General features: G+C 40.5%; 1 protein-coding gene across 5 annotated transcripts in view; it reads right to left on the minus strand.

The window, feature by feature from the left end:
• The window catches only part of LOC135109641 (cell adhesion molecule 1-like), a 395,699-nt gene that overhangs the window by 61,772 nt on the left and 309,217 nt on the right, over positions 1–24,710 (minus strand). For 3 of the 5 annotated variants that reach the window (XM_064021121.1, XM_064021123.1, XM_064021124.1), the window contains 3 exons: positions 22,017–22,211; positions 16,030–16,122; positions 12,249–13,708 (listed from right to left, as the gene is read on the minus strand). In XM_064021121.1, coding sequence (XP_063877191.1) covers positions 13,605–13,708; positions 16,030–16,122; positions 22,017–22,211 — 392 coding nt within the window. In that variant the 3' untranslated portion in view covers positions 12,249–13,604. Of the gene's footprint in view, positions 1–9,241; positions 9,328–12,248; positions 13,709–16,029; positions 16,123–22,016; positions 22,212–24,710 lie in introns of those variants that run through there. The other 2 variants (XR_010272833.1, XM_064021122.1) reach the window with 2 other exon arrangements.

The raw sequence follows: 24,710 nt of genomic DNA on the forward strand, positions 1-24,710 counted from the left end.
AATTATGTAAGGAAACGAGACGAGAGAAATAAATCTTCATTAGCTCTAACCTTCATTAATTTCTCTCTCTCTCTCTCTCTCTCTCTCTCTCTCTCTCTCTCTCTCTCTCTCTCTCTCTCTCTCTCTCTCTCTCTCTTAAGCCAATTAATTAACAGACACACATAAAAGAGAATAAAAAGTATTCAATCACGCCACAGAGGACTTAGAGAGAGAGAGAGAGAGAGAGAGAGAGAGAGAGAGAGAGAGAGAGAGAGAGAGAGAGAGAGAGAGAGAGAGGCTAAAAGTTCTGAAGCATTGCACTCTCGGGGCTCTGAAAGGGAGAGGGGACGACAGGGAGGACTGGGGAAGAGTTGAGGGGGGTTGGGGAAAGTTGGGGGAGGTGAATTGGTGAAGTGATTGACCTTGCTGCGTGCTGAGGCGGTGACCTTTTCCAGATGAGCAACCCCAAACTTCCTCTCCTTCCTCTTCCTTCCCCTCTTCCTCTTCCTCCTCCTCCTCCTCCTCCTCCTCTTCCTAATAATGCCTCCTCATATTTCACCTAAAATGATGAACGACTGCATGTTTTTTCTCTCTCCTTTTTTTATAGTTTCGCAATTATTCATGTTTTTTTTTTTTATCTTTTCCTGCGTTTGAGAGAGAGAGAGAGAGAGAGAGAGAGAGAGAGAGAGAGAGAGAGAGAGAGAGAGAGAGAGAGAGAGAGAGAGAGAGAGAGAGAGAGAGAGACTTATACCAAAGAAAAAAACTTCAGTACATTAATAAATAAAAAAATGCAAAAACCTCCTTAACATAACCTAAAAATAAACATTTAAAAAATCAGCAAATAAATAAGAATAAACAAATAAGTCAGTCTCCTCCCTGCGGAAGAAACCTCAAATAGAAAACGGAATCAACAACCTACTGCCACACGAAGCCATGCAGCGAGTCCAGTCCATTTGTTACCCCATCCAGACACTCCTATTCTGTCTCCTGTTTACGTAATGCTTGAGTCTCCCTTGCATCGAAGGAGAAAACGGAAAGCACAGAAAACGGAACGAGCGTCCTGCTTCACTCAAGACTCGCGCAAACAGATGAAGGTGGACGCATTGGAAATTCTCTCTCTCTCTCTCTCTCTCTCTCTCTCTCTCTCTCTCTCTCTCTCTCTCTCTCTCTCTCTCTCTCTCTCTCTCTCTCTCGGTCACTTTATTCAGTTTGACAGGAAGACGAAGCAGCAGAGAGCTAAAAGAGAGAAGGAAAGAATAGCGGATGAAAGAGAAAGACGACGAAAGGATGAAAGCGTTGAAATAAACGGTAACTAATGAAATACAGGAGATAAAAAAAAGGAAAGAAAGAAAATAATGGGTGAAAGAAAAGAAATAAACAAGAAAAAGGACAACGAAAGACAATAAAAGCGGGAAAAAAGGAAATAAATCAAAATGAAAGGGGATGATACTAAGAAAGATGAGTAAAATCAAGAGCAAGAGGGATTAGATGGAAAAAGTAATAAAAAAAACAGTGGGAAAAAAAGATGGAAGAAAAAATAAAACAGAACATCGAAAATGTATGAATGGAAAGGTGGAAGTGGGAAATAAAAGATACATGACAATGGAAAGGAGAGAGAGAGAGAGAGAGAGAGAGAGAGAGAGAGAGAGAGAGAGAGAGAGAGAGAGAGAGAGAGAGAGAGAGAGAGAGAGAGGCGGGGAGGGGGGAGGAGAAGGGGACAGCGAAATGGATGAATGAGGAAGAGAAAGGAAACTCGCGAGAATAACAATGAAAAAGGATAAAGAATATAACGAAGAATGAAAGGAAAAGAAGGAAGTAGGATAAATAGAAGAAGAAGAAGAAGAAGAAGAAGAAGAAGAAGAAGAAGAAGAAGAAGAAGAAGAAGAAGAAGAAGAAGAAGAAGAAGAAGAAGAAGAAGAAGAAGAAGAAGAAGAAGAAGAAGAAGAAGAAGAAGAAGAAGAAGAAGAAGAAGAAGAAGAAGAAGAAGAAGAAGAAGAAGAAGAAGAAGAAGAAGAAGAAGAAGAAGAAGAAGAAGAAGAAGAAGAAGAAGAAGAAGAAGAAGAAGAAGAAGAAGAAGAAGAAGAAGAAGAAGAAGAAGAAGAAGAAGAAGAAGAAGAAGAAGAAGAAGAAGAAGAAGAAGAAGAAGAAGAAGAAGAAGAAGAAGAAGGATTCCACTTACACAGCCACGTTTTAACATTGCCAATTACGTCGACCAATAGAAAGCAGGGATGCATGAATTTCAAACTGGACGGACCAATCAGCAGCGTGCAAAGGCTGGCGGTAACAGACGAGCCAATAGCGTGCTTCGAAAACCTCTTGACAGCCAATAAGGGCCATCGTTCCCTGCATGTGTTGATTTTCCCTGTCCGGCCGTGAAGGGAGGCACGTGACGCTGCGGTTGTTGTTGTTTTTGTTGTTGTTATTGTTGTTGTAGTTATTGTTGTTGTTGTGGTGGTGGTGGTGATGGTGGTGGTGGTGGTGGTGGTTGTTTTAGTGAATGTGGTGATGGTGACAGTTGTTAATATGGTGGTGATGATGGCAGTAGTAGTAGTAGTAGTTGTAGTAGTAGTAGTAGTACTAGTAGTAGTAGTAGTAGTTGTTGTTGTTGTTGTTGTTGTTGTTGTTGTTGTTGTTGTGGTGGTGGTGGTGGTGGTGGAGGTGGTGGTGGTGGTGGTGGTGGTGGAGGTGGTGGTGGTGCTGGTGGTCAGTCAAGCAGGAAAAAAAATATTAATGACCTCATTCACAAACGCGTCTTCCACAAGCTTCATTCACGCACGTTCCTTTCATTCATCAAGAAAATAAACTACACCAACACAAAGTAAAAGCTGATGTAAGTGAACGCCGCTGCCAAACACACGAATCAGGGGTGGCTATAGGAATACACTGAAAGGGTAATGGAATGGCGCCGAGTATGCTACCTGGGAAAGTACCAGAATAAGAACATAAAGTTAGTGAAGCTGCAAAACACCATCAAATCTAAACGAGGCAGTACCTGTGTAAAACTTGCCTCTCTATTTCCAAGTATTCATACACTTGTCTTTTTTTGTTTATTTATTTATGTAGGAGGGACACTGGCCTTGAGCAACAAAAATCCAATAAAAAAAAAAGCCCACTGGAATGCCAGTCCCAAAATATGGTCCAAGCGGTAGTCAGAAACTGAAGGATAAGTGTCTTGAAACCTCCCTCTTGAAGGAATTCAAGTCATAGGAAGGTGGAAATACTTAAGCAGGCAGGGGATTCCAGAGAGAGGGATGAGTGATTGAGAATACTGGCTAACTCTTGCATTAGAGAGGTGGACAGAATAAGGGTGAGAGAAAGAAGAAAGTCTTGTGCAGCGAGGCCGCGGGAGGAGGGGAGGCATGCAGTTAGCAAGATCAGAAGAGCAGTTAGCATGAAAACAGCGGTAGAAGATATCTAGAGATACAAGATTGCGGCGATGAGAGAGAGGCTGAAGACAGCCAGTTAGAGGAAAGAAGTTGATGAGACGAAAAGCTTTTGATTCCACCCTGTCTAGAAGAGTAGTATGTATGAGTGGAACAACCCTCTCCTTCCCACACACATGTGAAGCATACTACATACATGGAGGGATGAGGCCCTTGTACAGAGTTAGCAGCTGGGGGGGTGAGAAAACCTGGCGGAGATGTCTCAGAACGCCTAACTTCATAGAACCTGTTCTAGCTATAAGTAAGATGTGAAGTTTCCAGTTTTGATTATAAGGAAAGGACAGACCGAGGGTGTTCAGTGTAGAAGAGGGAGACAATTGAGTGTCATTGAAGAAGAGGGGATATTTGTCTGGAAGTTTGTGTCCAGTTGATAGATGGAGGAATTGAGTTTTTGAGGTTGAACAACACCAAGTTTGCTCTGCCCCAATCAGAAATTTTAGAAAGATCAGAAGTCAGGCGTTCTGTGGCTTCCCTGCATGAAATGTTTACTTCCTGAAGGATTGGACGTCTATGAAAAGACGTGGAAAAGTGCAAGGTGGTATCAGCAGCGTAGGAGTGGATAGGACAAAAAGTTTGGTTTAGAAGGTCATTGATGAATAACAAGAAGAGAGTGGGTGACAGGACAGAACACTGAGGAACACCACTCTTAACAGATTTAGGAAAAGAACAGGAAAAGAACAGCGACCGTCTACCACAGCAGCAATAGAACGGTCAGAAAGGGAACTTGACCTGAAGTTACAGAAAGGATAGAAGCCGTAGGAGGGTAGTTTGGAAATCAAAGCTTTGTGCCAGACTCAATCAAAAGCTTTTGATATGTCCAAGTCAACAGCAAAAGTTTCACCAAAATCTATAAAAGAGGAAAACCAAGACCCAGTAAGAAAAGGCAGATCACCAGTACAGCAGCCTTGACAGAACAAATATTGGCGATTAGATAGAAGGTTGTGAAGTGATAGATGTTTAAGAATCTTACTGTTAAGGATAGATTAAAAAACATTAGATAGGCAGGAAATTAAAGCAATAAGATGGTAGTTTGAGTGATCAGAACGGTCACCCTTTTTTAGGAACACGCTGAATGTAGGCAAACTTCCAGCATGAAATAAAGGTAGATGTTGACAGACAGAATTGAAAGAGTTGACTAGGCAAGTGCAAGCACGAAGGCACAGTTTCGGAGAACAATAGGAGGGACCCCATCAGGTCCATAAGCCTTCCGAGGGTTTAGGCCAGCGAGGGCATGGAAAACATCATTGCGAAGAATTTTAATAAGTAGCCTGAAGTAGTCAGAGGGTGGAGAACAGGGAGGAACAAGCCCTGAATCATCCAAGGTAGAGTTTCTAGCAATGGTTTGAGCGAAGAGTTCAGCTTTAGAGATAAATGTGATAGCAGTGGTGCCATCTGGTTGAAATAAAGGAGGGAAAGAAGAAGCAAAGTTATTGGAGATATTTTCGTCTAGATGTCAGAAGTCACGAAAGGAGTTAGATCTTGAAAGATTTTGACACTTTCTATTAATGAAGGAGTTTTTGGCTAGTTGGAGAACAGACTTGGCATGGTGCCAGGCAGAAATATAAAGTGCATGAGATTCTGGTTATGTAAGGATTAAGTACCTTTTGTGGGTCACCTACCTCTCTATCATGTACAGCACGAGAACAGCTGTGTTAAACCAAGGTTTCCTTGGAAGGTTTAGGTCGAGAAAAAGAGTGAGGAATGTACGCCTCCATGCCAGACACTATCACCTTTGTTAAGCGCTCGGCACACAGGGACATCTTCTAAAGCTCTCAAATGACTCGGTACTAACAAGCAGTTACTGAGACTATTCCAGCCGAACTTATAATCTTTAACTGTACTTTAAACCAACAGGGAGGCTACTAAAAGATGGAGAGAGCTGGGGGGAGGAAGTGGCTTGGAAAATATGAGTTCTTGTAGATATTCAACCTTAACAACCAGTCACTCCAGCTCTTCTTCTCTTCCTCTCCTTCCCCTAACCTAACCTAACGACATATCACTCCAGCTTCTTTCCTTCCTTCCCGCTTCTCCCTTACCCTAACTTAACCTAACGACCAGTCACTAACTTCCCTTATCCCCATCCTCTCCCTGCCTTACCTAACCTAATAATATATCACTTCAGCTTTCCTTCTCTTCCTTACCCTAACCTAACGCCCTATCACTCCAACTTCTTTCACTCCCTTCCATCTCTAACCTAACGATCAATCACTCAAGTTTTCCTCGTTCTCTTCGTCTCCCTTACCCCCTTACCTTAACCTAACCTAATGTCACTCTAGCCTCCCTCCCTCTCCATTTTTCTTACCTTAACCTAACTTAATGAAATCTCTCTAGCATCCCTCCCTCCCTTCCACCTCTCCCCGGCATGTAATTTCCCCCTCCCTCTCTTCCCCGTGTCGCCTAGAGCCCCGTGTCGCTCAAACAAGCATGTTTAACCATTAACTCTTCCTGACAAGTCTCCAGCATCTTTTCGTGAGTGTTTGGACGAGAATCTTTCCCACTGTTTTATCCTGACTTTGTTAAATTAAATGATAAGCAAATGAAAGGCTTCACAATCTTACTTTCGGGGGAAAAAAGTATGTATAAGAAAAAATACAGACTTGCACACCAAAAGAAAAAAAAAAAAAAATGGAAGTTTACATGCAAGTGTTATTTCTCTCGAGCTAGTAACTGCATGTCTTCTCTTGCTTGTCTTCCTCTTCCTCCTCCTCGTGATCTTCTTCCTCTTCCTCGTCCTTGCCCCTGGAGAGCTGTAGCAGACTTCCCACACACTCTGTCCAGTTCCCTAATGCGAGTTGACCGCTATTTCCATTTCTCACTCCCTTTACTGCAGAACTCGGAACAACCTGCATTCCTCTAGTTTTCTTCCTTTCCTCCACTCGACCACTTCTTCCCACACTCAGCCTCCAAAAAGCTTGCAAAAATCGTCTTAAATTTAGTTTTCACTTCAATTCCGGATTTCAAGTTACTCAAGAATGTTTGGAAGAACGTTTCCGAACACAACCTTTATCTCTCCCTCCATTTTTGTCTCTCCTCTTCGCCTTGTCGATAACCAGAAAGGAAAGAGAAAAATGGAAACATAAGATTACCTCAAAATCACGTAATAACCTTGCATTTTGATAAAGCCAATCAAATGCCGACCGGAATTTCTCTCAACCAATCAAAATGCAGATAACGTCCATGGGTCATCGAGGCAACCAATCAGAAACTTAGATTACTCCCAAGGGAGGTCCAGACAGCCAACCATGCGGCCAAATTTGGTGATAGGGAAAAATGGTGATATATTTAGACGTGTGTGGGGGACAGGGAGGGGATCTGTCATTATTCATTTCTAGCTAGTGTATGAAGTTTAGTGGACCGCGGATTTGTTTATTATATATATTTTGTGTATGTAAATTCGTGAAGCTTTCATGTAAGAGGAGCACTGTCCCAGGGCAACAAAAGAGCGAAAAGAAAAAAAAATCATGCTCATATGGCTGTCTAATGTATTTTGTGACTCCTAATTGTGATCAATATAATATCTACTAGAATCTTTGTACCTCTTACCACTGGAATCATGAAAACACCTTGAAAACCATCTCTCTCTCTCTCTCTCTCTCTCTCTCTCTCTCTCTCTCTGTGTGTGTGTGTGTGTGTGTGTGTGTGTGTGTGTGTGTGTGTGTGTGTGTGTGTGTGTGTGTGTGTGTGTGTGTGTGTGTGTGTGTGTGTGTGTGTGTTACTACAGTTTTCTTTTACAGTACAAATGGTGTACTTTCAAACAGAGTATTCCATTTCTTAATAATCCTAAGGGGCAGTTCAGTAAATTCTCAACAGTAAGAATTTTAGTTTATTTTCCTTCCACCTGGTTAGTTGACGTGCACATGATGACGTCACCAGTTAAGCCAGCACAATGGAGGCTGTTTGGTGTTACTTGCTCTACACCTATATGCTCTCTCTCTCTCTCTCTCTCTCTCTCTCTCTCTCTCTCTCTCTCTCTCTCTCTCTCTCTCTCTCTCTCTCATTTACAAAGACGTGGGTATAATACTTAGTGCTATAATGACACAAACGGTGCTAAACATGTATTACGTAATCATGAAATTAACAGAGACTTGTATTCAATTTACGAACGAAATGTACGTGAGTCGAATATGGACTGGGAGGAAGAATTATGATGAAAAGAAAAGAAGAGTTTGTAAAGGAAATGAAAAGTGATTGATCGTTCTGAGAGAAAAAAATAAAAACTTGAAAAGACAAAGAAAATGAAAAAAAAAAAGAAGATAAGAAGAAACAAGACCCACATAGTAACATTATATAGCATTTATGTTCTTAACTGTTATATTATATTGATTTGTACACCATCTTAACACACACACACACACACACACACACACACACACACACACACACACTGGCGGCGGGGGTGTCAGGGGGCGGGGTACACTTTCTCCCCTCACCTCCCTTCAGCATATCGAGGTATACAGGACTTAAAAATAACGATATGTAGGTTTCAATGCCTGTGTGATGCTGTCTGTATGTACGCCTGTCTGTTCGTCTGTTTGGTATAGTTGTGTATAATATCTGTTTGTTTTATGTTTTTCTTTGTCTGCCTGTATGTGTGATGCTTTTAGGTTAGGTTAAGTTAGGTTTAGTCTGTCTGTTGGCCTGATGCTGTTGGTTTAATGTTGATGGGTTAGGTTAGGTTTGTTTGCTAGTTTGTGTGTGTTTTGGTGTTGATAGGTTAAGTTGGGTTAGGTTTGTTTGTTAATCTGTTTGTCTGATCCTGTTATTCTGCTTCACGTTCGCAGGCTAAGTTAGGTTAGGTTTGTTTGTTGGTCTGAGTCTGAAACTGTTAGTGTGTTAGGTTAAGTTTTGTCCGTATGTCTGTTCGTCTTGCTGTTTGCTACTCTGTCTGATGTTAACAGATTATGTTAAATAAATTTCTTTCTGTCTGTCTGTACGTCTGATACTGCTATTCTGTTGACCTGTCTGTTGCTGTATGTCTGCACGGGTGATGTACGTGCATAAGTAAGTTCTGTATGTCTGTGTATCTCATGCTGTCGTCGTGTCTGTCTATACGTACGTTTGATACTGCAAGTTGAGTTGTATAGTTTGTCTGTTTGCAAATTTGAGGATCTTTTTCTGTCTATCTGTCTGATTATTTCTTCCCTTTCACTTTCACGTACAATAATAATAATAATAATAATAATAATAATAATAATAATAATAATAATAATAATAATAATAATAATAATCGTTCTTTCTCTCACTCATACCTGGAGTTCGGTTTTTTCCCATTACTTTCTCACGAGATAAATAAAAAAAAAATAAATAAATAAATAAAATAAATAAACAAAAAAATAAAAAGTCAGAACTAATATTAGAATAAGCACGAACTCATGTGATAAGACAAGCGAATAAAAAAGGAGAATAAAGGTAACGTGGTTAAGAAAATAATGAAAACAACACCCGTGAAAGACAACACAAACACGTGAACGGAATAATAACGAAAAAAAAGAATGAAATAAAAGAAGGAAAAAATCTGAGAGAGAGAGAGAGAGAGAGAGAGAGAGAGAGAGAGAGAGAGAGAGAGAGAGAGAGAGAGAGAGAGAGAGAGAGAAACTACATAAAGTAATTAAATAAGAGACAAAAGAGGAAAACTAAAGAAAAGCAGGAACTAAAAAAAAATAACAAAGAATACGAAAAAATTACTAATAAACTTAATAAATAAAAAAAAGACGTAAGAGTTACTAAAGAAACTATACGAAACTATGTAAACTATGAAACTATGCAAAAGAAAAGAAAAAAAAAGGAAAACGGCAATGAAAAAAAACAAAAAAACATACCATTGATGGGAAAACGAGTCATCCAATCCACTGCCATTGCCATTTCTCCCGACCAATCACGGCACGCGAGACTCCGATGGTCGTATCTGATTGGTCGGAAAAAAAAGGAGAAAAAACAAAGAAAAGGAAAAAAAAATCAGTGACAGAAAAAAAAATCAGAAAAATGAAAACAATATAAGATTTAATTAGAGCGTCAGAAACAAAAGTAAAAAGATTAAATAAAGAAGAAAAAGCGGGAAAAAAGGAAAAGGAAAAAAATTCGTGAAGCGGAAAAAAACATCAGAAAAGAGAAATAATATAAACTTTGATGAGCGATACAAAAAGTAAAGATTATATAGAGGAAAAAAAAAAAACTTGGAAAAGAAAAATCGGAAAAAAATATGAACTTTAATTAGAGCGAGGGGGAAAAAGAAGCGATACGGAAAAAAAAGAGAGAAAAAAACAGACCACTTAATTTCTATCACTCGAGGGGAAAATGGGAAGATTATGAAAGGAAAAGAATGAAAATGAAATAACAAAAAACACCAATAGTTAATGACAGAAGAAAATAAAAATAATAAGGAAAAAACAACAAAAGTGAACAGAAGCTTCCTACCGCGAATGAGAAAAAAAAAAGGTAAAACTTCTGAATTATGGAACGAGAGAGAGAGAGAGAGAGAGAGAGAGAGAGAGAGAGAGAGAGAGAGAGAGAGAGAGAGAGAGAGAGAGAGAGAGAGAGAGAGAGAGAGAGAGAGAGAGAGAGAGACTAATTAGAGGCAAAAAAAGGGCAAAGCAAGAATTAAGAAACTAACATATATTTTCATTAGCGAGAGAGAGAGAGAGAGAGAGAGAGAGAGAGAGAGAGAGAGAGAGAGAGAGAGAGAGAGAGAGAGAGAGAGAGAGAGAGAGAGAGAGAAACTGATTACAGACCAAAAGAGTAAAAAAAAAAAGAATAAAAGAAACAAGAATTAAGAAACAAACATTTTCACACACACACACACACACACACACACACACACACACACACACACAGAGAGAGAGAGAGAGAGAGAGAGAGAGAGAGAGAGAGAGAGAGAGAGAGAGAGAGAGAGAGAGAGAGAGAGAGAGAGAGAGAGAGAGAGAGAGAGAGAGAGAGAGAGAGAAACTGACAAAAAACTGACGCACGTTCCCCCAGAAAAATAAAAAAAGTACGGAATAGTGTCAATAAAAGCAAAAGTCCACAACAATAACAACAACAACAAACAAAAGCAGAACACAGTGTCAATTCTCGGAGGCTTAGGACGCAGCGCAGGTCAAGCCAGGTCACTAATTAGGTACGAAACGTGTTCAGAACTCTATTATGCAACAACAAGAATGGTCCCTCCGAGGCTGCCCTTGTTTGCTTGTTTGCTGTTATTGTTGACTGTTTGCCTCACTTTCTGCCGGCTGGTTAGTTACTACCTGTTAGGTTTGGTTAGTTGTGTTTCGCGGTCAGGTTAGTAATTTTTTTCTTTGTCTGTTTGTGTGTTGGGTAAAGTCTGTGTGTGTTTGTGTATCTGTCTGTCTGTCTGTTAGTTTGTTTTTATAGTAGTTTATCTTTAGTTTTGTTCGTTTTTGCCTATCTGTTGATTCATGTCTGTCTGTCCGTTTATTTGTTACTTAGCTGTTATGTCATAGTTGTGTTAGTGACAGCCTTTTCTGTCTATCTGATGGATAATTTGCCCGTATGTTTGTCTATCTATATCAGTCTCATTAATTATTATTATTATTGTGTATATGTATATTCACCATTTCATATATCCATCCCACACATTCATATATTCACCCCACGTGTGCCCATGTCCAGCCAACCTATTCTATTTTAACCTTTCTCCTCCTCCTATACCTCTCAAGGGAATTTCACACCTACTTCCAATCCTTAGGGAAAACACCTGTGTTCGCTCTCAGTCCTTCTCGCTGGTCATTGGCTAAAATAACGAGGTCTCTCATTGATTGTTTCACCTCATTTCATGGCATCTCATTGGTCATTTCTCCTCCCCAAAAGCCAAAACGTGATCCACTTAGCTCAGATAAATATATCCCACATGGCAGCGAACAGTCACTCCCATCCGAATCAGTGACGAGCAGTCATTCTTGGTCTCTCACTCACCCACTCAGTCGCAGTCAGTCTTAAGAGACACTGCTCAGTCATCATTTCACATCAATTCAGAGAGAGAGAGAACAATCAATCGTCACGTTATAATCTCGTCACGAATCAAGTGTGTACAACCAGTCATCTATTAAATCAAAAACTCTCATCATCGTGTCTTTTACTCGCACACACCAACTATATCAACTTATACCCACGACCTCCAAGCTACCAGAAATACCAAACTCAGTACCGGTTCTCCACGCTACCAACACACCAGGCTCCTCATCTGATCCAGCAGTGGCAAGTATCATCGACTACGCAAGTACTTCATGTAAACTCAAAATAGTAAAAAATAAAAAAAAAAAAAAAAAAAAAAAAAAAATCTAGAACAAATGGTGGCAGCAGTGGGATGAATATATGAATACACGCATGTGGGATGGATATGTGAAATGGTGAATATATATATATATATATATATATATATATATATATATATATATAATATATATATATATATATATATATATATATATATATATATATATATATATATATATATATATATATATATATATATATATATATATTATATAGATAGATAGATAGATAGATAGATACATATAATTGTTGAGACTGATACAGGTCTGTCTGTGTATCTGTGTTGGTTGGTTGCTAATTACAATAAGTGATGATTAGTTGTGTTCATGATGTCCCTTTTTCAGTCTGCTGGTTGGCTCAAGTCTGTCTGGTTGTCTGTATGTCTACCCGTAAGTTCGTTTCTTAGTCTGTGTAGTGTTAGGAAAGTCTTTATATGTAATAGTGAACTGTGTTACAAATACTTCTTTCTGTCTGTTGTGTGGTTAGTTACACGCTCTGTTCACTTGTGTGTGTGTTAGGATGTATAAGTTAATCCATTGCTAGGTGTGAAAGTAATACATTTTTATCATTACAAATAGTGTGTTATTTCTCTTTGTATTTCTTGTTAGTTCTATTTCCAGTATGATCACTTGGCTGTCTGTTAGTAGTGTTAGTAGATTTGTCACTGAGCGAATTGTTCATCTACTTACTGTGTTTGTAATTTTACTGAAAGTAGGAGTTTTCTGTCCTCTTAGTTTCAAAAAGCTTATTATCTGTCGTCTTTGTTTCCTTCTTATTTCAATTTCTTCTTATTCTTTTATCTTCTACTGTTCATAGATTTATTCGGTTTAATGAAGCTGGTTTTAATGTTTACTTCCTGTTTTTCTCTGCATCTTTTTTCTTGATCACTTTCCATTTTCTTTGTTTTCTTGTCACTCACATCACATCATCTCAGTGTTCGGTGATAAGAAGTCATGTTTTTTTTTTTTTCTTTTGTCATTTTTAATTTTTAGTTCCTTCACTCTCCTATTTCATGTCTATATTTTTATTCATTTTGTTTTCTTCATGTTCTTTGTTTTCTTTTTTTTTTATTTCGTGTATTAAGGTCAGTCATCTATTTTGTTTATACCTTTTTTTTTTTTTGTGTGTATCTCTAACAATTCTTTATAGCTGTTCTATATCATGTTTACCTTGCTCTTCATTGCACGTAATGGTCATCTTGCCATAAATTATTTCTATTTTTCTTTACCCAGCAGTTTTCATCATATTTACCTTTACTGCGCTTGATTAACATACTTTCACAACAATTAGTCAGCTCACATCTCGCCTTTTCCAAAATCTTTCCTCATAATTTTTCTTTTGCTTTATTCGAGTATTTTTCTTTCTATAAAAATATCTTTGGAAGTCTTTTCTTTCCATTTTTCACAATCTTTTTTCTTCACATTCTTCTGTTAGTTTATATATTTTTTGTCGATGGTCTAAATAAATGTTTCACTCATTTATATATATTTCTCTTCATTTTATATTTTCTAGTCTCACAATCACTTTAGTTTCAGTTGGTATGTAGTCTCCCTCTCTCTCTCTCTCTCTCTCTCTCTCTTCGTCCTCTCCCCGGGGCGGCAGAAAGTTTCCCACGCTCCCTTCAGATCAAGTCAAAGTCCTCACCAGCAGCCACCAACAGACCACTGCAAAGGCGGCCACCAAACACTGGCCTCGGGGAAGTGGAGAGCCTGTCCTTGTGCCTGACCCTTCAATGCAATGGCACGTGGAATGGGGAACAGAAAACCGGTCGCCAAGTTAGTTTGAGCGCACCACGAACAGACATAGTGGCGTGTGGTGACAGATGTGTGGCGTGTGGCGCTAGAGGGCGTGGTGGAGTGATGGCAAGGGCGTGTTTGTCTATCTGCAGGGCTTCCACTACCCGAGCAGGAAGGTCAGGATGCAACAACAGCAGCAGCAGCAGGAGAGGCAGGGGAATAGACACGCCAGGCCCAGCAGACTCGAGCTCCCAGCGGTGCCCTCTGTTGTGGAAATGAGAAAATGTGGTTAAAACTTGAAATGCGCATTAAATTTTGGCGAGATAAGTGAAATTTGCCACACACGAGAGGAATGGAGAGATGGAATACTGGCAAATGTCGTTAAGAACTTGAAGTAAACACTGCACTGTGGTGGAAGAAGAGTAATTGGAGGTGAGAGAGAGAGAGAGAGAGAGAGAGAGAGAGAGAGAGAGAGAGAGAGAGAGAGAGAGAGAGAGAGAGAGAGAGAGAGAGAGAGAGAGAGAGAGTCTCGTTTCTGCGACTCTGACGGAAATTATACGCGCAAATGTAATGAAAAGGCTCGAAATAAAAATGAGTTGCTTTAGATCAGAAAAAAAAAAAAAAAAAAAAAAAAAAAAAAAAAAAAATATATATATATATATATATATATATATATATATATATATATATATATATATATATATATATATATATATATATATATATATATATATATATATATATATATATATATATATATATATGAACAAGTTAAATAAAACAGCAAAGGCGAAAAACACGTAGACACAAACAAAAAGAAATGAATGGATGCAAGAAAAGTAACTGCTATGAATAATAAAATGAAAAATAAACAAAGCTAACAAAAAAAAGAGACCGTGTGAAAAAAATAATAAATGAGACACTGATAGATTACTACAGAGAGAGAATAGAAAAAAAAAAATAAACAAAATCATTCACTTGCGAAACAGATGGAAACAAACAAGCAAACAAACACGATCACGGACAAAAACAAACAAGAGCTTTCATCCAATTTCTATGAACCACCAACAGAATGATTCTCCTGTTATAAATCCATCCAAACAAGAGACATTCATTAAAAAAAGGAAATAAACACACACACACACACACACACACACACACACACACACACACACACACACCACTGTAACGAGGTCAGAGGTCAGTATAAAACTCACCACAATGTCGCAATAAAAAACGAGGTCACGGAATATCGAGGTCAAACGAGGCTATGAATTAAACCACAGCACAGGTCACAAATCACGCCTCTAATGGGATCACAAAACAGGAGAGGATCATTTCGTGCCTCACATGACAGGACTTGGCAGGCCTCTACAACTAAGGCCCGTATTCTGAAACGCTTCACTCTCTCATCACGACTATTTTCAAAGGCCACAAAGATGATAAGCCAGGTTCTCACGAGTCTTTCTCCTGTTAATAATGAAGAAATCTTGTTAATCTGTCACTAGAAACATGCAAAACATCCTTAAAAATCCTACAACTTTACAATTAAGACCAGTGTTCTGAAATGTTCCGCTCTCTCACCACGACTATTTTCAAAGGCCACAAAGATGATAAGCCGGGTTCTCAGGTGTCTTTCTCCTGCTAATAATTAAGAAATCTTGTTAATTTGTCACTAGAACCATAAAAAACGCTCTTAAAAACCATGCAACTTCAATTAGAGCCTTTTGAGTGTAGAGATGCTGCGTAGAAGTGTTTCGGAATACGATTCTAAGACACAGGATAGGTGGCTGTATTAATCCTTATGCTGTTAAACAAACTGCTCCTATACTCAGCTACAACTTCACAGACACTTATTTCTTATACTAGCTTCTTTCAAATAGTTAAGAAGCAGGCACCCTTACACTGTCAGACAAAAAATTTTCCCCATACTCACCTACAACTTTAGACATTTATTCTTTAGGTACAGTAGTCTTTCAAAAAGTTCTGTAGCCTGGAAGAGACAAAATTAATCCATTCTCTTTTACTATGTGCGCCTCCAAGTAAACAACCCTGACTGTTGACAAGGACAGGCGCACCAGTGAGAGGAGTAGAGGACTCAACTCAAGGTCCTACAGGGTCTTCATAGAGCACTCCAGTAACAGCTTGATGACACGCAAAGCAAAGGATTCATGTTTCACCTAAAGGGGGGAGGGGGCAGGCGGTCACAGAAAACGAGGTCACTTTTTAAGGTTCACAGTAAAAGGGGTCACATTACAAGGGTTTCAGTACGAAGGGATGATATTAGGTCACTATGAGTTACACTACATCACAACGGAGCTGTCACACTTTGGTCACACTAGATCTCAAGAGGTCACACTGCATCACAAAGGGTCACACTACAAAAAATCACACTAGGGTTACACTGGATTCTAAAAGGTCATACTAGGTCAAAATAAGGTCACTCTGGATACTAATGGACTACAAAGCGTCACAGTACAACGAATCACAGGGAATTATAAGGGGTCACAGTACAGGGAGTGATAAGAGGTCACACTGGACCACAAGGGGTCACATAACATCTGGTCATAGGGGAACCGACTCACCGGGATGGAGTGGGCGGGGGCGGGGGTCGCTAGGGGGCGCCACATCTTGCACGTAGCGGTGGGGGGCGGCGTCAGTAGGGGGGGCGGTTGAACCTGGAGGGGAGGGTGAAGGGAGGGGAATGGGGAGGGTGGGGGAAAAGTGACGGTAGGGAAGAATGAATTAATATAAAAGGGTTTAGGTTAAGTTTAGTTTAAGATTATTTTTCCCATCTCAGCATAAGGTAAGTTTGGATACATTCCTTGCATCAACTTTCCTTTTCCCTCTCAATGTTATTGCCTGGCGGTCCGCGTGACACACTCTCCCCGGCATCAGGAGGCGGGCGTGCCGTTACGTATCATTGCACCACCATCGCTTCGGCCACGGGCTCAGGCGGCAGGGAGGGCATTAACGCTTCCTGCACCATATCACTATTCTGGAACTCTACGGCGTCTCATCTTCTATCAATTAAATCAACCATGACTCCTTATATAAAGTAGAAACCATGAACTCTGTCTCTACACCATGCCAGCATAACTCTTCCGTCGTAGGTAATGGTTGCTGTTCTTAATCTACTATATGAGGCAAACACCATTAACTTTCTCCCTACACCATATCGGTCCTCTGTAACTTCTCCATCACGAGTGGTTTGCTGTTCTTAACCTCTTGTATAAAGCATGGTGAGTACTTACATTCTCTCACACATATCAGTTTGCTGTGATGACTTTCCCATAGTGAGTGGCTTCAGTTTGCTGTTCTTGACCCTTATATAAAGCAAGAAGAGGATTAAGATTCTCCCCACACCATACCAGTGCTTAAAAACTTTCCCTTAAAGTAGCTTCAGGTTGTTTTCTTAACCCTTATATAAAGCAAAGAGGATATTAAGATTCTTCCTACATCATACCAGTACAGTACCAGTACATACCAGTAGTATAACCCACCATCGTGAAGGGCTTGCTGTTCTCGACTCCTCCCTACACCGTATCATTCTGTCTGTGATCTCTCTCCTAACTTTGCTTTTCTGAACCCTTATATACAGAACAGAGAGCATTAACATCCTCCCTCACAGTATCAGTGCTGTTCTTAACCTCCTATATAAATGCAGCACGATGGATGCCCTGCAGCGCGCCCACGGCAGGTAAAGAGGCAGTTTCAACCTTTCGCTGCGGTACGATAACTTCCACGCACGCTCCCGGCAGCAAATTGCCCGTTTATTTAACTTATATTTGGTAAACTTTGAAATTTACCTTCCCTCCTCTTGAAAAAAAAGGGTGCCTACACGCGCAGTACATTACACCCTCCCCCTATTTCCCCTCCCTTAAAAAAAGAGGAAGTAAGAGAGAGAGAGAGCGAGAAAAAAAAAAAAAAAAAGATTGGGCACTGGAGGAGGAGGAGGAGGAGGAGGAGGAGGAGGAGGAGGAGGAGGAGGAGGAGGAGGAGGAATGTGGGAGGGAAAGAAATATATGCACTGAGAGAAAGAAAAAAAAAAAAAAAAATTGGAGCGCACGATGATAAAATGGGTTTTGAAGTTTGTTTATCATTTTGATGAAGTACAGAAAGGTTAAATGTAGTGAAGGGGAGGGAAGGGAAGAGGCGGTGTGGAAAACAACTGTTGGGAAGGGAAGGGAAGGGAAGGGAAGGGAAAGGAAAGGAAAGGAAAGGAAAGGAAAGGAAGCGAAAGGAAGGGAAGGGAAGGGAAGGGAAGGGAAGGGAAAGGAAAGGAAAGCAAAGGAAAGGAAGGGAAAGGAAGGGACTGAAAGTTAACAAAGGAAGGTAAGGTAAGAAGATAAGATAGCATAAGGTAAGTGAAGCTAGATAAAAGAAAGGGAAATAAATAAATTAATGAATAAATGAAGAAAGGAAAATAAAGAAAGGAAAGGTAAAGGAAAGGAAGAAAAGTGAATAAATGAATGAATGAATAAAGGAAGGAAGGAAGTGCAGCAAGTAAGAAGAGGTAAAGGAGAAGAGAATGAGTGAATGAACCAAGGGAATAAGGAAAGGAGGGAAGGGAAGGAAGGCAAAGGAATGGAAACGAAAGGAAGAGGGAAAAATGCAAGAAAACGAGAATACGGAGGGTATACTGATGGAGCAAGGTGATTAAAGAGACGGAGGACGAGAAGCGGAGCACTGAATACATTAAACGTGGGAATGGCAGTGATAATAATAATAATGGTGGTGATGGCGGTAATAATGATGATGATTGATGATGATGATGATTACGTGTGATAAAATTTAGAATGAGAGAAAAAAGGTCAGATAAAACAAGGGAAATTCATACAAAACAACAATAACACACACAGAAAGAAATAGTAAAATAGGAAACAACAAAAACTCACCAAAGACCACCACCACCACCACCACCACCACCACCAGGGAAAAAAAAAAACAAGAAAAACAAACAACAAACAAGACAAACAAACAAAGGGGAAAACATGCACACTTCCCTTCCCTTTCCTGGCCCTTCCATCACCCTTCAAATAGAAAAAAAATAAATAAAAGAAAAAAACACAAAAACCAAAGACGGAAGAAGAGAAATGGAAAAAAACGGGAAAAGTTTGATATATAGAAAATAGCAGCAATAACTAACACTGCTGCTGCTGCTGTTACTACTACTACTACTACTACTACTACTACTACTACTACTATTATTAAAACTCCTGCTGCTGCTGCTGCTACTACTATCACTGCTACTACTACTAAAGCTTTACTCATCCTCCTACCACCACCGCCACCATCGCTGCTACTACTACTACTACTACTACTACCACTACCACCACTACTACTACTACTACTAGTTTGTCAGATGCAGTAATACTGGCACCTGGTTTATACATAGAGGCCTGGGAGGAAGTTATAGCAGCATATCCGGGTGGGGAGGAAATTGAAGTAGGAACAGGTTCAGGGAGTGAGGTACGACATCCTTTCCCAGCGACGCGCCTCACTCCCTGCCAGACGTATAAACACAAGTGCCGCCCGCCGTGAGTTATTGGTAATGTTCTGCACTCCAGCAGACACACACGCATGCAGACACACACACACACACACACACACACACACACACACACACACACACACGGACATACACACGAACACAGGAACGTACATAAACACATCACGTTTTACAGGATGTTATTTAGTATGTTCCTGTATTATACTCTTCACTCTTATTATTATTATTATTATTATTATTATTATTATTATTATTATTATTATTGGTGCAGATTTATTATACTATGTTGCCTTTTTTTTTCTTCTTATTTTCGCCCCGCAGTAATGTCACGTACGATACCTTTGCCAGCCGTACGATACTCCTACTTCACGTGCCTGCCAGACGTATGTACGGAGCTGCGGCCCACGTCTCACGCCTGCCTCGTGTTTCAGGTAAAATTTTCATGCTGGTGATAATTTTTACCTGCTTACCCCCATCTCTCTCTCTCTCTCTCTCTCTCTCTCTCTCTCTCTCACGCGCGCGCGCGCACGCACGCACGCACGCACGCACGCACGCGCGCGCGCGCGCGCACGCACACACACACACACACACACACACACACACACACACACACACACACACACACACACACACCACACCTGATAATATATATCTGTCTATGATACACCTGATTCATACCACCAAATACAGGTGCTGATTACCTCACACTTGTCCTTCTTACACCTGTTTGACGCTTCCAAGTATAAAGGAGTAGATTCCTTCACTTGTCTATATTACAACGTGTTCCGTCACTCCTGTCTATGTTACGTTTTTTTTTTTTCCCGTCACTCTTGTCTGTTACATTTTTCTGTCACTCCTGTCTATATTACAACGTTTTCCGTCACTCCTGCCTATATTACACCTTCTACATGTCACCAGGTACAAGGCAGATGTCTAATTACCTCACCTGTGCCACCTGTACCGTGCTATCTCCGGGTCACCTGTACCGTGCTATCTCCGCCTACTTAAAGTGAATGCCTATGATGAATGTCAACACTTGGAAACAACTGCCGCCTCGCTTAAGCCTAATAAATATCCAATGTACTTACACAGCTGTGAAGTGACGTAGTGTAATGTGATCTACGGCCTTTAATTAAATACACACTTGGTACAGATCAGTGCCCCCCTTGTCCCTTGCCTTATCATTCATTCTGTTCATTCTGTTCCCTCTCGTCCCTTGCCCCATCACTCGGTGAGAGCAGTCCCCCCTCGTTTCTTGCCTTATCATTCAGGGTGAAATCAGTCCCTCTCTGCCTCCCCCTCGTCCCCTGCCTCATCATTCAGGGTGAGATCAGTCCCTTCCTGTTCCCTCTCGTCCCTCGCCTCATCATTCACGGTGAGATCAGCCCCTCCCTCTCGCCTCCCGTCCCTTGCCTTATCGTTCAGGGTGGGAAGGTAGAGTGTGCTGTTATGGAGAAGCTAAACTTGATTCTCACGCTCCAGTACTGTAGTCATTAGTGCATCACGTCCCTCGTCCCTTTCCTTGTTATTTGGTGTGCAAGAGTAAGGTCTGCTGTGATGCAAAAGGTACACCCGACAGTCGAGTTACGTAACATACACACACTGGTACTCCAGCCGTTACTTGCTTACGTATTGTTTCTCTGTGTCTTCCTTCTTAACTATGACGTGAAAAGTTAATCATAAAAGTACGGTTAGTAAACTACTATGGTAGCACACACACACACACACACACACACACACACACACACACACACACACACACACACACATGCCTCTTTATCCTTGTCACTCTCACACATCTTTCCTTAACCGTAAAATATAAAATAAACAAATAAATTAAAAACTAGGTAATCGTACACTTAATTGATATAACAACACAGACACCAACACTAACACTTGCCTCTGTATCCTTACATTCCTCACACACACACCTTTTTTTTTTTTCTCTGAACCACATAAAAAAAAAAATAAATAAATAAACAAATAAATGAAAAAAAGTAAATAGATACTCGTACACTTACACACGTACCCACGACAACGACTGAATCTAGAGCGAGAATATCGTAGATTCCTTTAGGCAAGTCAGATCATAAACTTCATGGCCCGAACGGGAAAAAAAATCTCTGTACCGTACACATAATTAAAAGTCGCATCACAACACACACACACACACACACACAGACTAACACCAACACTAACACATGCTTGTACATTCTTACGTTCCTGTCACGCACCTTTCCCTTAGCCGACCATTAAAAACCACTCCCAAAGAAAAAAAAAAAAAAAAGGATGATCGTTCACTTAACATCACGACACACAGGAAGACAAGACAGACTAATACAACTAACGTCAGAACACACCTATACAAACCCTTCGTGACGTCATGCATAAAACAAACCACCGCACACAAACAACACGTCTAAAACAGCTCCAGAATCCTCCACGTGCACGTCTGCTGTGGGCTGCGGCGGGAAAATTACATTCACACTGACTGAAAAATTACAATCACTGCATCACCGCCTGCTATGCAATGCAAACATCGCGGCCACGTCAGCGAGGCAACTGATGTCTGCACTGCCGCCAGACCCACCGGCACGGCACTAACTCTTCCTGAAGGGGGAGGAGGAGGAGGAGGAGGAGGAGGAGGAGGAGGAGGAGGGAGGAAAGGGATGGCAGAGACGGAGAAAAGTGGTGGAGGAAGGAAGGAAGGAAGGAAGGAAGGAAGGAAGGAAGGAAGGAAGGAAGGAAGGAAAGAAAGAAGGATGGAAGGAAGGAAGGAAGGAAGGAAGGAAGGAAGGAAGGAAGGAAGGAAGGAAGGAAGGGAGGGGAGTAAGGAAGGAAGGGAGGAAGGAAGGAAGGAAGGAAGGAAGGAAGGAAGGAAGGAAGGAAGAAAGGAAGGAAGGAAGAAAACGACGCGAGTGGAAGAAGCGTGAGAGGAGAGGAAGGAAGAGGAAAAAAGTAGGAGAATGTAGAAATGGATGTGGAGTAAGAAAGGGAGGAGGAGGAGGAGGAGGAGAGGCAGGAGATGAATGTAGAAGCCGAAAAGGAGGAGGTACTTACTTTGCCACGAAGAGGAGGAAGAGGAGGAAGAGGAGGAGGAGGAGGAAGAGTGTATGAGAGCAGTCTTCTCCAGCACCTTGCCGTCCACCAGGAATCTTTGCTCATCCGTCAAGTGGACCTCAGGGACCGGCGTGGTGGTGGTGGTGGTGGTGGTGGTCGTGGTGGTGGTGGTGGTCGTGGTGGTGGTGGTCAGCTCTGCGGCAGAGGATGGAAGGGAAGGTTCAAAGCACTTACACAACAACCATGAAGGGAAGTGGTGGGAGTATGAATTCCATGCATATGTTTACTTAGCCTCGTTCAGAAGCATATGAGTTGATATACATACGTAGGTACGCCTGTGTCTATTTCCCGCACACTGTAAGACGCAGTGTCCCTCGTCGCATGTTTGTTACCGCTGTACTATAAACGAAAATAATAGCACTGCGAAATCACACGTCGAAATGGGTGGTAACATACGTTGATACATGCGCCAGTGAATGTTTCTGGCATACAAGACGCAGTGCTCCTTGTCGCACGTTGATTACCGCTGCACTATAAATACAAATAATAGCGTTGCAGGATCACATGTTGTTTCGAATATACGAGTTAACATACGTTGATATATGAGCTGGTGGCGGTTTCTGGCATATAAGGTGAATATTGTAAGACGTAGTATCCCTTGTCGCATATTTGTTACCGTTGTACTATAAATATAAATAACAGCGTTAAGAGATCACACGTCGAGTACAGAGTTAATACATGCTGATATACGCACCACTAACTGTCATTTGTCATTTACTCGCTGACTTTGTACTAGAAATACAAAACCTTGTCTTTTTAAATAAATAATAGTGAATATGCTAAAAAAGGGAAGATCTAGGATAAGGTGGAAAGACTGCATCAGAAAGACACGAGAGACAAGGGAATAAGCGAAAGAACAGCACAAGACAGAAACACCTGGAAAAGGCTCAATAAAAACAGCGGCCCGAATAGAGGAAGCTGAGAATAGTAATAATAGTAACACCAACAACAACAAAAACAACAAGAACAGCAATGACAACAACAACAACAACAGCAACAACAAAAAAACAATAATAATAATAATAATAATAATAATAATAATAATAATAATAATAATAATAATGCAAGAGTAAATACGGAGACACGCCAGTAATTATATTTTCCGCATTCAGCAGATCATCGCTTGTCACTTACGCACTACCGTTGTGCTGGCAATTACAGTGACGGCATTGTAGAACCACTCCCCGTTCCAGACATATGAAAAGTAGTATCCGCAGCAAGTTACACAAAGTGGTGACGCTACTCTCGGCATACAAGACTTTCTGTGCACTGTCTCTCGCTGTACTTTCGTCACTTTACCAAAAAAATAGCAAAATTACAAGTACAAAATTAGAAGTACAAGATGGTTTATAATATACATACGGAAGTACTGTACGCCAATGACACTATTCTCGCTTTACAAGATTTAGTATCTTTGCATATTCGTTGTTTTTCTTTTTGTGTAAGAGGGAACTCTGGCCAAGGGGAACAAAAGACAGAAAAGAAGGCACACTGAAGGTGCCAGTCCCTCAAAAGTGCAGAAAGTACTACCTAAAATTGTATCTTTGCATGTACGTTATTATTATTATTATTTTTTTTTTTTAGGCAAGAGGGGACGCTGGCCAAGTACAGTGAAACGGCAAAAAAAAAAAAAAAAAAAAAAAAAAAAAAAAAAAAAAAAAAAGCTCACTGAAGGTGCCAGTCCACAAAGAATGAAAGAAAAAAAAAGATAAACGATATAGATTTAAAACGATATACAACTACAAAAGCTGACCTTGCTAACATGCAGGTGCAAACACATGTACACTAGTGGAGGTATTTGGGCATTTTTAGGCACGGCGTCCCTTGATACCTGTTCGCTTTCTTTGTACTGTGCAGCGTTAAGAAGTGGCTCTGGTTCACTGGGCTGAGTTGCATAACGAACCGCGGCGCCTTACTCAACATGCCAATATCAAGGTGGGTTTTTATGCTCCATTTCATCACCAGATCGACGCAGCTCAGTACTGGCCAGTGTTGCAAACGTTATGCCGAAGCTCCAACCAATTTCCTGCCTGCGCCTTCATTAAAAACTCAGTACTGCCAATCTGTATCTCGATGACTATGTTCGAAACGCTTCATGCTCCTGTTTTCTCTCTCAGATGGAAAAGTTTCGGTTATGTTGTTCGGCGCTGCATCGAATCATACGTTTCACTGCTTCGGAACTGAAAGCACTTAAAAAAAAAATAAATAAAAATGGAGGAATGTGTAGAATAAGAACGAATGAAACAAAGAGAAATGCAATTGAAAAGACAATGTTAGAAAACAAAAAACGTAAAAGGATAGAGTGAACAGGAAAGGAACAAAATAAATAACTGAAACAAAAACAAGGACCAATAACGCAGAACACGAATAAAGTGAACAAGAAGGAAGGACAAAGAGAAAAGCGAGATAAGAACAGGACTGGAACAATAAATAAAACAAGAACAAGAATTAATAATGTAGAAGGATAAAGTGATGAAGAATGAAAACAACAACAATGATAAAAGGTAAATAAAAACACACTGAAAGAACAAGTTAAACAAGAACAAGAATCACTGAAGTAGAACAGTAAAATTTTGGACTCATAATCTCATGTAACTTTATCGTGTGCACTTGATTCTGTCACTGCAATACCAG

The sequence above is a fragment of the Scylla paramamosain genome, chromosome 19 (assembly GCF_035594125.1).
Source record: "Scylla paramamosain isolate STU-SP2022 chromosome 19, ASM3559412v1, whole genome shotgun sequence".
Taxonomy (NCBI): Eukaryota; Metazoa; Arthropoda; class Malacostraca; order Decapoda; family Portunidae; genus Scylla; species Scylla paramamosain.